The sequence below is a fragment of the Mya arenaria genome, chromosome 8 (assembly GCF_026914265.1).
Source record: "Mya arenaria isolate MELC-2E11 chromosome 8, ASM2691426v1".
In the NCBI taxonomy this organism is placed as follows: Eukaryota; Metazoa; Mollusca; class Bivalvia; order Myida; family Myidae; genus Mya; species Mya arenaria.
The window spans coordinates 71,071,732-71,087,856 of record NC_069129.1 but is presented as its reverse complement, the minus strand read 5'-3'; the positions used below and the strand labels follow the sequence as shown (position 1 = coordinate 71,087,856).

The 16,125-nt window shown below is 33.8% G+C and overlaps 1 protein-coding gene across 1 annotated transcript; it reads right to left on the bottom strand.

Annotated features, from left to right (window-relative positions):
• Window positions 1-777: 777 nt before the first annotated feature.
• LOC128244530 (transcription factor HES-1-B-like) lies at window positions 778-2,307 on the bottom strand. Its single transcript, XM_052962529.1, has 3 exons — window positions 2,257-2,307; window positions 1,878-1,973; window positions 778-1,443 (listed from the first exon to the last, which is right to left on the bottom strand). Exons 1-3 carry the CDS (start codon window positions 2,305-2,307, stop codon window positions 778-780), a joined length of 813 nt encoding a protein of 270 aa, XP_052818489.1.
• Window positions 2,308-16,125: the final 13,818 nt, after the last annotated feature.

The window sequence follows — 16,125 nt, the reverse complement described above, 5'->3', positions numbered from 1 at the left end:
TATCACGATCTGTCGACTGCTAGGTCTAGGCAATTTACATACAAATCTATCTTTGATAATTATGATGAAATATTTGTTTTTCGTTCCAAATAAACTTTGAAGTCTACTTTTGATTTTTTGTTATTACTTTAAAGTGTTTTATACGTAACTCCGTTACGTGACAATGAGCACCCACGGAGTCGGCATACAGGGCACAAAACATATGAGATAATTGCCGACAGGCAGGATTTTTACAAATTCGAAACAACTCTACCGGCAGGATCCCCCCCCCCCCTCACCCATCAAGGATAGGTGATGCCCGATATTCTGCAAGGGTGTGATGCTAAATATTGCCTTAACCCCCTTCTTGAGCCTAATGGTGGGGCACAGATAGCTTCATCAATGACAATTACAAAACTATTGTTTATCTATTATCAATAACAGTACTTGTATATAGATGTACTTTCATCGGAAGTAAGCCAATCCTAGCAATGTATAAAGCAAATAAGCCTTTTACTTCCTCCAAAATTCTAATCTTATATAAAATTTGCAAAATGTCTGACAAGTACTGTTTAAACCAACTCACAGAAAGGGTCTACAAATCAAAAGGAAATCAAATTTGCTAGTTTCATTTATTTTTCATGTATGCCAATCATGTACATGAATGTATAAAGAAATGCCTATAATGCAGAAGTCATGCTCCCTTTTTCATACTTCATGTATACAACTATAACACTTCTTAACAAAATAAAGTAACAGCTCATGTGTGTATACATTAATTATATACAAATCCACATTCTACCACGGGCGCCATACATTGTCCTTGGACACTTGACCACTTTCAGCCTCCTCACTCCGGTCAAACGAAACACAGCGATCTGACCCCAAAGATTGAATGTCAGTGGACACGTCAATACTAGCAAATCCTGAATCACTGTTCAGGAAACTCATATTAAGAGTACTGGAATTATGAATGATGACGTCATCATAGCCTTTCGTCATCCGCAAGATCGGCGAACATTCTAGGGTTCTCGGAGAGGTTGTTGAAATTTGACTCGTCAATGCACACTGTCCTTCGTTTGATCTTCTCGGCGTTGACATGAAAACGGCATGCGGGTTAAATATAAATGGCACCCGATTCTCGATCTGTGGAATCCGATTATGAACTTCTTGAAGACGATCCTTACCAGCCTGGCTACTGTTCTGTGTTTGCTCATAGACGCTCCTCAAATGTCCACTGACGCTGGTAGCAACTTCCGGACTACAATAACTGTTCGCAGACAGGTAGGTGACAGTCTGCCGTGCGCAGTCCCGGTAGCCAGTCTTGTAAGAGGTTGCTGAGGAAGCGCCCTCTGTGGTTTCGGTGGCTATGCGAAGGCCCCGTTGCCGCTGCTGTAGACGTGTCAGATGAAAGACGGTGAGCTCCAAAATGTCCGCCTTGTCCACACGCGTCATTGATGACACCTGATGATAGCATACCAAATCTGGCGTTAGATTAACTGATGCAAACATGAAATTTTAGAAATCAAAAGAATAACCTCATCATTTTGTTCTTTATAAAAAAAAGATTGAAATTCTGTGATTCTGCGATGTTTGATTTATTAAGGTTTTACTATATCATATCATATTTCCCACAGACGACACTTCAATGTTTGGTTAATCTTAATTTGAATATTTATGATGATGTTGTGCCCGGTTGGCATGGCGTGCAAGCAGACGTTTACTGTGTCGTTTGGCTAGCTCAGACTGATTTCATGTTTTTTCAAAGGTTTGAAATATAGGAAGCTACATTTAACAACATGTGTTTTATTATACAAACTATTAAACATGCGATGGCATTTGAAATAAAAATTAACAAAATGGCATTTGCTTTTTAGAACTGTCATGCCAGGGCGTACCTGTTCCCGGATGGTGTCCGCGATCAGGAGCTTGAGGCGGTCAATACTCGCGTTCATCCTCTCACGGCGTTGACGCTCAACTAGGGGCTTGCGTACCTGCAAGGGATACACAATGAGTTACTTATTAAAACTGATTTATTAAAATTAGTTCAAAAGTTACCAAAAATCGTTATATTGTTTGGATTCACGAAAAAGAAACTTAAGCAACTATCATGAAACCATCCTCAAGAACATGCTTAGGTTAATAAAGGTAATAAACAAATACGATTCTATTCTGATTTATATTGATATAAGTGGAATTGTGCTGTTCTGTTTTTATTTATTTCATAGAAAAAAAATGAAGATATAACATTAATTGTAAATAAAATAAAACACCAACCTTTCTCAGATACGAAGCAACCTCTCGTGGGGATTTTCGCAGGTCAGCCATTTTATAAAATAATAAAGAATCTGCTCTTTTGCGAAATAAAATATTTATTGGAATACAGGGTGAGCTCTTGTTGATTTGTGATATTAAAGCTAAAACATTTATGTCTGATGTTTGAACAAATTAACGTGAATATATAGCACGTATTATTGTCACGAGATTATAATTATCACTGCACGTGGACATCCTTAATTACCACGTGTGTTGAGTAAAGATGTGGACTGCTTTAACTAATTGTCGTCGTAAAGTGAGAAATGTGCCTCAAATTAATTTTAACTCTTTAATTAGTGTAATTAATTAGCAAGTATCGTTTTAAATTATTGGAAATGAATTGAAACAATCCAAAACTTCCTTCCTGACCTCCTAAACGTTAGTATTTATTAGTATTTTGTAGCCACATCAGTCAATAGTAATCGTTTTCGGAATTATTTTGAAATAAAAGGTTATTATTCGATCTTAGTAATCAGTCAGTGGTTTTCAAGACCTGTTTTGGTACCGGAAAATGTTCATTTATGGAGGCAGTAGAAATCGAAAATCTCTCCGGGAACTGAAAAATAGATACCAAAATATGCTTTTGCTTGTTTTATAGGGTTGGAACCAGCCGAAACTTTATTTCAAGATTTCACGATATTTTCATTTATCTGCTAATAGGAACTGTAGAAACAGGCATTCAAGAGTGAAAATATTTTGTGTAAATTGTATTGTGAAGATATGATATGTGAAAAAAGAGGAGAGTGATGTCCCCTGTGTGGTAGTGTTTACTTTCTGGACTCGAGAATTTGTGAAATAAAAGGTGTTTAAATGCATAAAAATGTAGATTAAAAGAGTGGAATAAGGATATAAACTGTAAGTTTAAGAGAACATATCATTATACTTCGGGTGAAAATAGAAAATAATGAGTTTATAAACTTTTTCTATTGGCAAACCATTGGGTCGTAAATGTATGCATTAGTGCTAAAACCGTGTAAACTGTGTATAAGCGGTATGTAGATAACTCTGTAGATAACTCTGTTTCGGCTCAAACGCTATACCCCATTTCCACGCTGACTGAATTTTAAAATACACTGCGCAACAAAAATAAGGTATGGAAAATATTGATACGCGAAAACGGGAAAGGGAAAGTGAAAGCAGTGTTAGTAGCATTGGGGAATTTGATGCGAGTGTTGAAGTGGCAAAGTGTAGCACTAGCAAACAAAAGAAAAAAAAGGGGAGAAAAGATAACCAAGACATAAAAAAAAAATTCGTTACAGTGGAAGAAGAAACCACACTCCAACCAGAATCAGAAGACGATATTGCTTTTTTAGAATCTTCGGACAGCAATCTGATTAAAATCCAAAAAGCACTTAAAGAAATAAACCTGAAATTAAATCAAGCAGAACATAAAAAAGAAGAGTACCTCAAAACAATTGTTCCTGAAATTGTCAAAATAGTAAAAGAGGAGATGACAAAAGCGTTTGACGTCAAAATCGACAAGCTAGAATCTAGAATCTTTGAGATAGAAAAATCAAACGATGTGCTAAAGAAAACTATTAAGGATCAAGAAGTAAAGACGGAAAGGGAAGCAGACCAAACGAAGCAGGTGATTGTTGATCTGGAAGGAACAATTGTCACACAAGCAGGTTATATCAATGAATTAGATCAATATGGGAGAAGAAGCAATTTAATCATATCTGGGATCAAGGAAGGGTTAGGATCAAATGCGGAAACACCAGTGGAAACAGCACAAACGGTCATAAAAACATTAAACGACAAAATCAAGGGCCTAGATATGGCTTTGAAGGATATAGACATGTGCCACAGACTCGGGCGCCCTAGTGACAGAGCTAGGCCAATTATCGTAAGATATATTTCCAGAATGGACAGAAACACCTTATTAAAACGAAGGAAAGAGCTTAAAGGAACAAATATTTATGTAAATGAGGACCTATCAAAGCTGAACAGACTGGTGTTAAGTCACGCGAGAAGGCAACTCTCCGAAAATGAAAGTGTGTGGGCAAAAGAGGGCAAACTTTACTACAAAAACAATACAGGCAAAATTTGCAACATCCGCTTCCGCGAATATAGAGACTGGACCGGAATCCCATGGCCTCGACTTGTGCACACATCGGCAGGCAACGTGTGACGCTATCTTTAGACAGCAGTATACTTACAGCAAGTTCTACTTCGTGAAAACCGTGATGTGTCATAACATTTGGTATGCGTAGTCCAGTTAATGTGTGCTCTTTAAGTATCAATAGCAAACATTCATGATATCAATTTTGAACCTGAACAAAGATGTTTGATTTTTTTTTAAAACAGTTTTCATGAAATATCGCAACAAGCTGTCAATCTGCACAAGACAAATTTATTCCTTCTTAAACAAAGCAAATGTAATGCTTATTTAAAACTGTGCACTCGTATGTATTACAGCCTGCCGCGATTGTTCGTGAAGACACTGTCTAATATTTAAATTGAAGACTGTACAAGTATATAGACTTGAATAGTTGTTAGGCTTGTAATATGCCTGATATTATCTCCCTTTGATACTGTTAAAATGTTTTGTTTTCTTTGGGATTTTTGTAAATGTCTTTTTTGGTATGATATATTGTCCAAAATAATATTTTTGTGATTTGTAATTCAATTTATAGATATTTCAAAAATACTTAAATTCAACACTGTAACACACTTTAATTTGACATGCTATGATTGTAAACCTTAAGTTGTAAAATATACTTTGCCATGTTACGGAAAGGTATATTTTATTCAGTTTTGAACTATCATCATGTATAAGTGTTTGCCAATTTATTCTGTTAGATGGAACATTATATGTGTATCGTTAAATTGTTGAAAACGTTTTTAACAGCTAAAACATCGCTATTGTAGTAAGTACATGTTAAAACATGAAACATTTAAAGCAGCAAATATTTAACACAAACGTATACAGTATTACTTCCCTTTGCAATTGTTTATTAAGTACATGTTTAAGTAAAGCAGCAAATATTTAACACAAACGTATACAGTATTACTTCCCTTTGCAATTGTTTCGGATTATATCTGCGTTAAGACTGATCATTGCTTATAATCATGTTGTTTTCTCACGAAACGATAATTATCATTACTTTCAGAAAAAAAAACAAACAAAAAAACTTAACAATATATATTTTCACGCGACAACACATTAGTAAGTAATAGCTTGATTACATCACATTGTATCAAAATAATTCGTTAACTGCCTGCATGACAGTGTCGGTCATCGGAGAAACTCACGACTTGGTCAATGATACAAGCGTATTTATATATTCTCACAGCCTTGAACAGTCTCATCATACTATGATTCAAGGGTTTGAAAACCTTTATAAGGAAATTACTTGAAGGGATTGGTACTGACAAAGGCCTCGATAACTTAAATAAATTATGAAATAACAATTGTATACTTTCAGAGGGACATTTTATTTCGTTTTGTTTTTTCGGAAATGCCCTCAGACAGAGTATTACATCTTCATATATTGACAATCTAAAATAGAGTCTTTCACTTTTAAAGACATCGACAATACCACAACCATAATACAAGCGTATTTATTTTTCTCACGGCCTTGTACAGTCTCTTCATATCATGATTCAAGGGTTTGAAAACCTTTATAAGGAAATAACTTGAAGGTATTGGAACTGACAAGGTCTCGATAGCTTAATTAAATTATGAATTAACAATTGTATACTTTCAGAGGGACATTTTATTTCGTTTTGGTCTTTTTCGGAAATGCCCTCAGACAGAGTATTACACCTTTATATATTGGCAATCTAAAATAGAGTCTTTCTTTTTTAAAGACATCGACAATACCAGAACCATCAGTTATATAATATTACTCACTAAATACGTGGTTATAAATGAAGACGATGTCATGTAGTGCTGATGAATCATCGTCAATATTATATCACTACCTTGTTGTTGATTCCGAAGCTCATACTTAAATGCCAAGAGGCAATATTACCACTGTCACTTTATAAAATGCCTTTTCCAGTACAATTTAACTTTACCTTGAGATGTTGATGGTTTAATTATTAGTTTGACAGTTGACGATGTCTTTAGTTTTTTGCTTCTTAAACATATTGCTACTACCCTATGGGGTTGATACCCACAACAATTATAATGTCTGTAACTTTGTATTGCATTACCTCTATTATGCATTATTATAATGTACTATGTCATAAACGATTGTCATTACACATAGAACATACTGCAATACTAACAAAATGTATGTATAGCACGTGTTAACAATCAACTTAACTATCGATCTAATGAGTTTGCCATTCTATTTATATTTCTTTACAAATGTCATTAGTATCTGTTTTTTACATATTAACCTGTTCTCTGTTATGGCTAGATTGTGTCGTAGGACTAAGACTTTTTTATAAATTGGTTAAATGGAAACACAAATAGTATCATTAAACGTTCGAGGTTTAGGTAACATAGAGAAACGAAAACAAATATTCGAATGGACTATTAATAATAACTATGATATCATATTGTTGCAAGAAGTACATTGTTCCAAATTATCTAATTCAAAATGGAAACATGATTGGAAGGGACCCTGTTTTTTCAGTGGAAATAGTACAAACAGTAAAGGAGTTTCAATTCTTATAAATCCAAAAGCTAACATAGACATACACACATACACAGAAATTATAGAAGGTAGAATCATAGCCTTAGACATAATTTTAAATGAAAAGGAATACACCATAATAAATGTATATGGACCTAATAATGACGACCCGACCCCTTTTGAAAACTTACAAAAATTTCTGCTAGAGAATGATGAAAAAACCTTTATCATTGGTGGTGATTTCAATACTGTTCTACACTGTACACTAGACAAAAAAAACGGTAAGATGGACACTCACAAAAAATGCAGAAATACTTTAACAAATATTATAGATTCTTGCGAATTAACCGACATATGGCGTTCAACGCATCCCTCAAAAATACAATATACCTGGCATTCGAGTAGTAAACCTCATATACACTGTCGACTTGATTACTTCTTAATATCAGATAATATGTTAAACTACATAAAGAATAGTTATATAAAACCAGGTTTTAGAACGGACCACTCCGTTGTTATTTTAACGATAGATCATTTAAAAAGTGAAAAAGGCCCAGGGTACTTTAAATTAAATAGCTCTCTTTTATTAGATATAGAATATCAAACAAAAATAAGAAATTGTATCCGTGAAACAATAAACTTAAATAATGAAGCAAATCCAAATACACTATGGGAAATAACAAAAGGTTCAATCAGAAATGAAACAATAAAATATGCATCACATAAGAAATCAATATTACAATCTAAAGAAAAAAAACTAATAAGCGATATAAGTTATATTGAATCAAAACTAGACAAAAGTTCATCTGACAATATCGACATCATCACGCAAGAAATGATACAAAAAAAGAAAGAACTAGACTATATTCGCAGTAATCAAATAAAAGGAAATATTTTAAGGGCAAAAGCTATACACATTGAAAATAATGAGAAAAACACAAAATATTTCGCAAACCTTGAGAAAAAACATGCAGAGAAAAAAACAGTGTATAAATTAAAGGTAAACAATGAAATAGTCACAGGCGTAACAAATACACTAAAAGAAGAAGTCAAATTTTATAAACAACTATATAAAAAAGACACAACCTTAGATGAGAATATCAGAGCCTTATTTCTTAACGATAATAATAACAAACTTTCCGAAACTAACAGCAACTCCTGCGAAGGCTTACTTACAATATATGAATGTGGAAATGCACTAAAAGACATGAAAAATAATAAAAGCCCCGGTTCGGATGGTCTCACAGCAGAATTCTATAAGATTTTTTGGAACGATATTCAGAAAGTTTTAATAGACTCTTTAAATTACTCCTTCAGAAATGGTCATTTAACACCACTTCAAAAACAAGGTATAATCTCTCTTATTCCAAAACGAGATAAAGACTTAGAAAACCTTTCAAACTGGAGACCAATCAGCTTATTAAACACTGATTATAAGATAGCAACGAAGGCAATTTCGAACAGAATAAAAAAAGTTTTACCTGAACTTATTGATAACGAACAAACGGGCTTTATCAAAGGCAGATATATTGGTGAAAACGTTCGTCTAATAGTTGAGGTCATGCAATACCTTGAAGAGAATAATATGCCCGGACTCCTGTTTTTCGCCGACTTTCAAAAAGCCTTTGACAGCGTCGACCACTCTTTTATATTAGACAGTTTGAAAACTTTAAATTTTGGCTCGGATATAATACAATGGACAAAACTCTTCTACAACGATATACAAAGCATAATAACGAACAATGGTCATTTGTCTGAAACATTCCAAATTGAAAAAGGGGTAAGACAAGGATGTCCACTCTCATCGATTTTATTTATTATCTGCTTACAAATACTGTCTAGCAATATAAAACAAGATACCAATATTAGGGGAATCAAAGTTATCAATACGGAAATCAAACAATCGCTTTTTGCTGATGATGCAACTTACTTTATTGATGGTTCTGAGAAATCTTTCGAATCCTTGATCAAATCATTAGAGTCCTTTTCTAAATGCTCTGGCCTAAACCTCAACATTAATAAATGTATAATCCTAAGAGTGGGAACGTTAAAGAATACTACAATTAAATTATGTCAATCTAAATCCTTTATATGGACTTCAGAATATGCGACAGCGTTAGGCATCACATTCTACAATAACAAGCAACAAACAATCGACACAAATATCAACAAAAAGCTAAACGAACTACATAAGACATTAAAACAATGGGAACATCGAAAACTAACTTTGTTGGGTAAAGTAACAGTTGTAAAAACGTATGCGCTACCAAAGATAATATATCCATTTACCGTGCTGGCGAATCCAAGCAAACGCGTTATTGAAAATGTTAAAAGGGCTATCTTCAAATTTATATGGGATGGGAAGCCAGACAAAATAAAAAGACAAATACTGTATCAAAATTACGAATATGGAGGATTAAAACTAACAAACATTGAACATTTTCTTGACTCAATAAAAGCGTTATGGGTTAAACGATACTTGGATGATAATAATAAAAGCCAATGGAAAATCTTCTTTAAAAATAAACTGAAAGCACATGGCAACCAACTAATATTTGAATGTGAAATGGATAAATATTTCATTGATAAAGTGTCAGGACAATGTGCATTTCTGAACAATGTGCTTGAAGCATGGAGCAAAATAAAACAAGTTTACGATCTAAATAAAATAAAAATAGCCAAAACAGTTATATGGAATAACAAAAACGTCCAAAACCTAGGAAACACACTTTTCTACAAACATTGGTATGAAAAGGGTATAAAAAGTTTTTAACACGTTTTCGATTATAGAACCAATAATCTGTATGTCTTTAATCAAATTAAATATCTATACGGCATAGTAAACACCGATTTCATAAGATATCAGACCCTCATTAAATCTATTTCTGCAGAAACGAAACAACAGCTGATAAAAGATGGAATTAACCACATAAACGGCACGTCGCTTCGAGAAAAAATGGTAGAATCTAGGCAAAGAAATAATATCCTGTACTTAATATTGAACAAAGCAACAATTTCATCGCCAGCTTCAGAATTAAAATGGAATGAAGCCCTGGAAGAAAACATTGAGTGGAAAAAAATATACTGTAATATATACATATCTACAATAGATACTACGTTACGTAGCTTTTACTACAAATTTCTTCTAAGGACAATACCAACCAACAAACTGCTTTTTAAATTGAAACTTGTCGATTGTAGCTTATGTACATTCTGTAACTCGGGTATTGAATCTATTGAACATTTATACTGGGAATGTTACAAGACACAACAATTATGGAATAAATTAAACAACTTCATAGCTTCAACAACAATTAACATAATTATAGGTAAACGCGAAGCTTTATTGGGAACAGTGACAAAAAACAAATACAACAACATATGCAACTTTCTTATTATTCTTATGAAATTTTATATACATTCAACCAAGTATAATAAAAGAACACTATCCTTTGATGCATACTTGACGTATTTGAGATTAAGGATTAAAATAGAAGAACAAATTGCGTTGAACAATGACAAACTTGAAACCCACAACAAAAAATGGGAAGTACTTAAACATACAATATAATTTAACAATAAAAAGACACAATTAGCCATACAAAGAACTCTTAGACTTAAAAAAACAACAACAACATTAATGGAATCTAATACAGGGGACACCGATCGTATAAACATCATACGATCGGGTGTGTATGAAATGTGTATGTGTGCGTGCGTGTGTGCGCGTGTGGGAACGAGTGTTTGTGCGTGTGCATGTGTGAGAGCATTATTGTTTCTGAATATATGTATTTCCTATCAACATACATAGATATGTTGTATATGTTGAGAATTTAAAACTGTACTGATATATGTATCTATGTGAAAAATAAATGAGAAAAAAAAAAGATATGATATGTATACTGCAGTAAACCGTTGAACAAGAATATACTTCTAAATACACTGTCAAATGCTGAGATGGATATGTTTGTAGATAGATTGCTTGTATTGTTTTATTGCTTAACCTTGTCACGGTGGAAACAAATTAAGATCATACCAAAAACTTAAAATTCATTGTAAAGCAGTACACTATGTTAATATATTAATGCCGTATAGTCATAGCTCAGGACTTGCAAAGTTCAGCAGTAAGGCTAATGAAAGGTATATATGAAAGAGTTTGATGTTTGTGATAGAACATGTCCGGGCTGTAATATTGGGATAGAAAACGAAATGGACGTGTTATTTGATTGTTTGTCATTTACGCCTTCAAGAAGCTAGTAATGTTAATGCTATGTTCAACCCGTTTAATGATTTTGAAGAACTTTGCTTCCTCTTATCTGATAAGAATGTTGTACAATGAACTGTCAAATCCTGCCTAAATAAAACGTCTTGTCTTGTCTTCTGTTGAAATAAGGATTTTTTATACAGAACAGAACAGTTTTTGTTATTCAGGTAAACGACTTTTTGCGCCATAATAATGCATTTAAACAAATCAAACTACAAGACGTAAGGAATTAAACCATTCCATAAGGTAATGGATATAAACTTATATAGCATGTTCATTTTACAAATGATTTTTGTTTATAGAGTGTTAAGTTCAAAACAAAGTGAATAGTAACATAATGAAAATAGTGGTATAAATCTTTGATAAAATATATCACTGCATTAAATGCAATGCACGTGTCTTTAAAGCTTAATATAGATATTTCAGATTTAGTTTCTTGTGACAGTTACTGTACAAGTTCAAACAAACTACGACGAAGTCTACATTAACGCTTTATATATTTCTCTCTAATTTTCTTTGTAAACAGGACTAAAAAAGGTAAAATGGAATTCATCTTCAGTAACCTTTGCATAACAAATCTAGCATGCACGCAAATGTATTTTCTATTCTATTTTGGCCATACCTTACTGTATGTACGAGTTGACTATGGGCAAACACGCCAAGTTTTGTAAGGGCAACTCTAAGGTGCCCTGAAATAATAGTTTTAAAGCACGGTTTAATATCAAGTGAACTTTTGACATGTATATATAAAATCAGTACACGATTGGCATTCATTCCATCATGGCATCTTTGCAAATATTCATCAATTACTCTTTGTTTAGATAAAGAAATAAAAACATCAGCAACTACATTGGCATTTTTTTAAACTTCTAAATGTACATACCTAGCTAACATTTGCCTAACGCTAGCAAACAAGGTTAGTTTATTATCTACAACACTCAAATGATTATAATTGTGTTGGGTCTTTTTTATAAAATGATCACGCAATAAATCTTAAATTTAAGAATGAACAGTTTAGCATTCTCCTAAATTTAATTAGATTTAAAACGCCCAGATTTATAACTTATTGCGCGGGCGCATCGGCGCCCGGCGCATATATTGATTGTTTTAGAAGTGTCCCTGGTGCAATGGGCTTGCGCATGCGGCGTTTTCATTTTTTTGATCGCGCATGCGCCGTTTCTTACCGTCCGCTCTCGGATAATTCCGAAGCAGTTCGCCATTAGACTGGTTCCTGTTCGATTTTGCAATAGAAGATTGGTAATCTTCTAATATGTGAAGCTTTGAAAATATAAGGCAAATTAAAACCAGATATTTTTTTAAATATATCGTTAAGACAAAAAATATCATAAATGCACAGTTGTTGAGAAAACTTCTCTTTTTTATTTAAATAGTTTTACATAAAAGAATAAACCACGAATGCGCAGAATGTATCTTACAATAATCTTAGAAAATCGGTAAACCAGTCTATTATCTGATTACCCGGTTATGACACGTACGGGTCAGATGCAAGCGTCCAGTAGACTAGGGATATCGAGGTCAACACGCTGGCGGTTGGGGAAAGGTATTTTCATTTTCTTTTTACGTAGTGAAATGAAAAACTATTGTTATTATATATTTATCAATTTAAAAGCAGATTTCGTGTCTTTCGATTTAAACAGTAGCACGGGTTTTTGCGGTATTCCTACTTTCATGTTGGACAACATTTGAAGGCTTTTCCAAATTGCGTCATTAAAACCAGGAATGATAGCCGTCCAATGAAAACGCTTCTTGCATTTCAGACAGAGGCGAGTGTGCGGTCAAGGTCAAAATTGCGAGAGGGTGATTCGAAGTGAAATACCGCAACAAAAACGTTCGATTTGGACATTAACGCGTCTAACTCAATGAGTCACAATGGTAGGGATGATATTTCAAGCCCTTCTTTGTAACGCATGCGCAAAGTTTGCATGTCAGTCTGTTAGTCATTCTAAAATGCCGTCCAGGCTTTTTTTTAATGATGGTTAGCCTGGCTTACCATCATTAAAAAAAAGCCTGGACGGCATTTTGGAATGACTAGTCAGTCTGTATGTAACGAGTTTAAGGTGATTTGTTCGTAGTCATTAAATTTTTGCATCGTTTTCATTATGGCATAATTATGCACCAGTTATTATTTTAGACTAATGCATCAGTCAATTGAAACCACGCCCCCCCCCCCCCGGTCAGGGAATAGCGAGGACCCTGACCATAGGTCCAGCCAATCTTAGTCCATATAAACAGCCGCTTCAGAGTCTATGACGATTTTTGTGTTGGCGACTCTTTGCGGCGTTATAGGGAACACAATAAATATCCAAATGTTAAAAAACGTTCCCTTAACACGCATTATTGTGGCTAAGCCAACCTTGGCTAAAATCCCGTCCTGCGGGGATGAACAGATGGTTTAATCTCGCCAAATGCCCCCGCATTCCAGGGGCCCTAGGTAAGGCACATTCCCTGCTATATTTAAAGTGAAGACATAACCATCCCATTCACCTGGCAATGCCGGGCCACCTGAAAGTTAAAAACATGGTCCATTTCCCCTGCTATCCCCGGTATACACACGGACCTTGGGGGTCGTGGTTACAATTAGTTGGTGCATTAGTTTAAAATAATAAACATGTTTTACGGGATTCTATCTCAATAAAATTTATATTTATATTTATCATCCTACATTCCAGTTTCTACCACAAGAGTTGTAAATATTGAACAGATAGGGCTTCATTTTAAAGATGAAAACTGCAAAAAATGACCACCAACAATAATGGGCCAGGACTGAGGAGTTCCAAGAAATGAGTATTCTTCAGCCCACAAATATCAGTGCTGCCCCGCTGCCCAAAACCAGGTTTGTTCTCTTTCTTAGTTTCCTGTTAACTTTATGGTTTTAGAACAATAGCCAGCATTCATATTAAAAATGAAATCCCAAACCTTCTGCATTTTGTGTTGTTATGTAACACAACTAAAGCTAGGCAAATCGTTTGCTAAGTTTTTAACTGCAACTTTAAATAGCATTGCCTTTGGTATTAACATTCAACCTTTAATAAAACAAAAACATATGGATGTTTCAATGCATTTCAATAAATATTATAATTGAATGTATTTACAATTATTCACAATTTCATATCATGTTTAAAAAAAATTAACTCTACAAGCTTACATTATTTCACAATATAATCATTTTTAGACATCATTTTGATATTTATTTCGCACATAATACATGACCTATAAACAAGCCTTCCTAAAAATTAATAACATTTTTTCACTTTTTCTAACAAATTTGCTTAACTCAATAGCTGAATAAATGAATGAAATCATTACTTGTATATAAATACTTAATCTTAATTATTATTCTGCAATTCATTCATCAATCTTTGATTTGTATAACCTGATTCAGAATTGATATCAAATTGCAAATTACCTGTCAATTCACATTTCGAATAAAGCTTCTGAAATCAACCTTGAAACCTAACAAATTCACCTCAGTTTAATGTTTAGAGTTATTTTATTTCTCATGTTTCATGTTATCAAGTCTTCAGTGCTACATTCACTTATAATGATATCATAACAAACTCCTTTCATATCTTTTTAGAGTGTGGCAACAAGTAAATGGACCTTGACAAATGTCCTCTATGTTAGAGCCAGTCCCTTACACAAGTGGCCTACTATTGCACAGCTGAGGTTGTTATCAAACGCAGAAGTAGGTATGAAATGCGGAAACTGTTCCAACTTGATCTTCAACAGTTGAGTTACTCCTCATCACAATAACTGAACTGAAAACAATCGGTGACGATCCTGCACTTCACTTCTACCTCACAGTGCTCTTCCCTATAAACGCTAGAGGAAAGTTTGAAAATGAAAAACTTGTCATTGCAAGTGTGAAAGGACCAATTGATTCTTAACGAAACAACCTGCCTCAATGCTTTAGCTGACACTACATCAAGTCAACACAAGGCAATTTGTTTTTTTCCCAACCTGACCGGTATGTTGAATCTGATCAAAATTGTACACAACCACTGGTCAAGAATATAGAAATACAAGTTGTATGATCAGTAACCTAAAATATTCTTGAATATTTGAACATAATAAAAGAGTATTTGTTAAAGTTATACATATTGTGTGTAGTGTAGGTAAGATCAATGTCAAGGTTATTTTGGCTAAAAAAAGGAAAATGAGTCTTGATTCATAACATCGATGAAATAGCAAGCCTTAAGTATTTTCGATAAAGTGATACATATATCTTGTGGTGATGTCATAACCTTGTTTCACTGTTTTTGAAGAGAAAACACATGTTATAAATATATTATCACATTTGTGTTTTTTTAGCTTGACTATTTTAAGAATAAGGTGGGCTATACTATTCGCTCTGGTGTCGTTGTCTGGTTCAAGCTTTAGGGCAAGTTGGGATTTTCACTAATAAGTCCAATACCCTTCATTCAATTGACTTTATACCTCACACAGTTGTTCAGGGCCATCATATAATGGGAATAGATAAATCCTTTATACAAGTTATGCCCCTGATTGACTATCAAACTTAGGTTAAAGTTTTAGGGCAGGTTGGGATATTTATTAATAACTTCTCTACAATTCGTTCATTTAACTTAATACTTGACACATTTGTTAAGGACCATCACACAATGAGGTTACATAACTCTGTATTATCCTTAATACAAGTTATATCCCCTGATTGACTTAGGTTAAAGGTTTAGGGCAGGTTAAAGTTTTAGAACAAGTTGGGATTTTCACTAATAAGTCCAATACCCTTCATTCAATTGACTTAATACTTTACACAGTTGTTCAGTGCCATCACATAATTAGGTAAGATAACTCCATATTATATTTTATACACATAATGGCCCCTGATTGACTATAGAACTTAGGTTAAAATTTTAGGGCAGGTTGATATATTTATTGATAACTTCTATACCCTTCATTCATATTATCCTTAATACAAGTTATGGCCCCTGATTG

Bases quoted from the DNA above. Each gene is read 5' to 3' on its own strand.
- LOC128244530 (XM_052962529.1), bottom strand. From the start codon at position 2,307: ATGGCTGACCTGCGAAAATCCCCACGAGAGGTTGCTTCGTATCTGAGA. The intron at 1,974-2,256 runs GTTGGTGTTTTA...TATCCCTTGCAG, and splicing joins TTGCTTCGTATCTGAGAAAG to GTACGCAAGCCCCTAGTTGA. The intron at 1,444-1,877 runs GTACGCCCTGGC...TGCTATCATCAG, and splicing joins CGGACACCATCCGGGAACAG to GTGTCATCAATGACGCGTGT.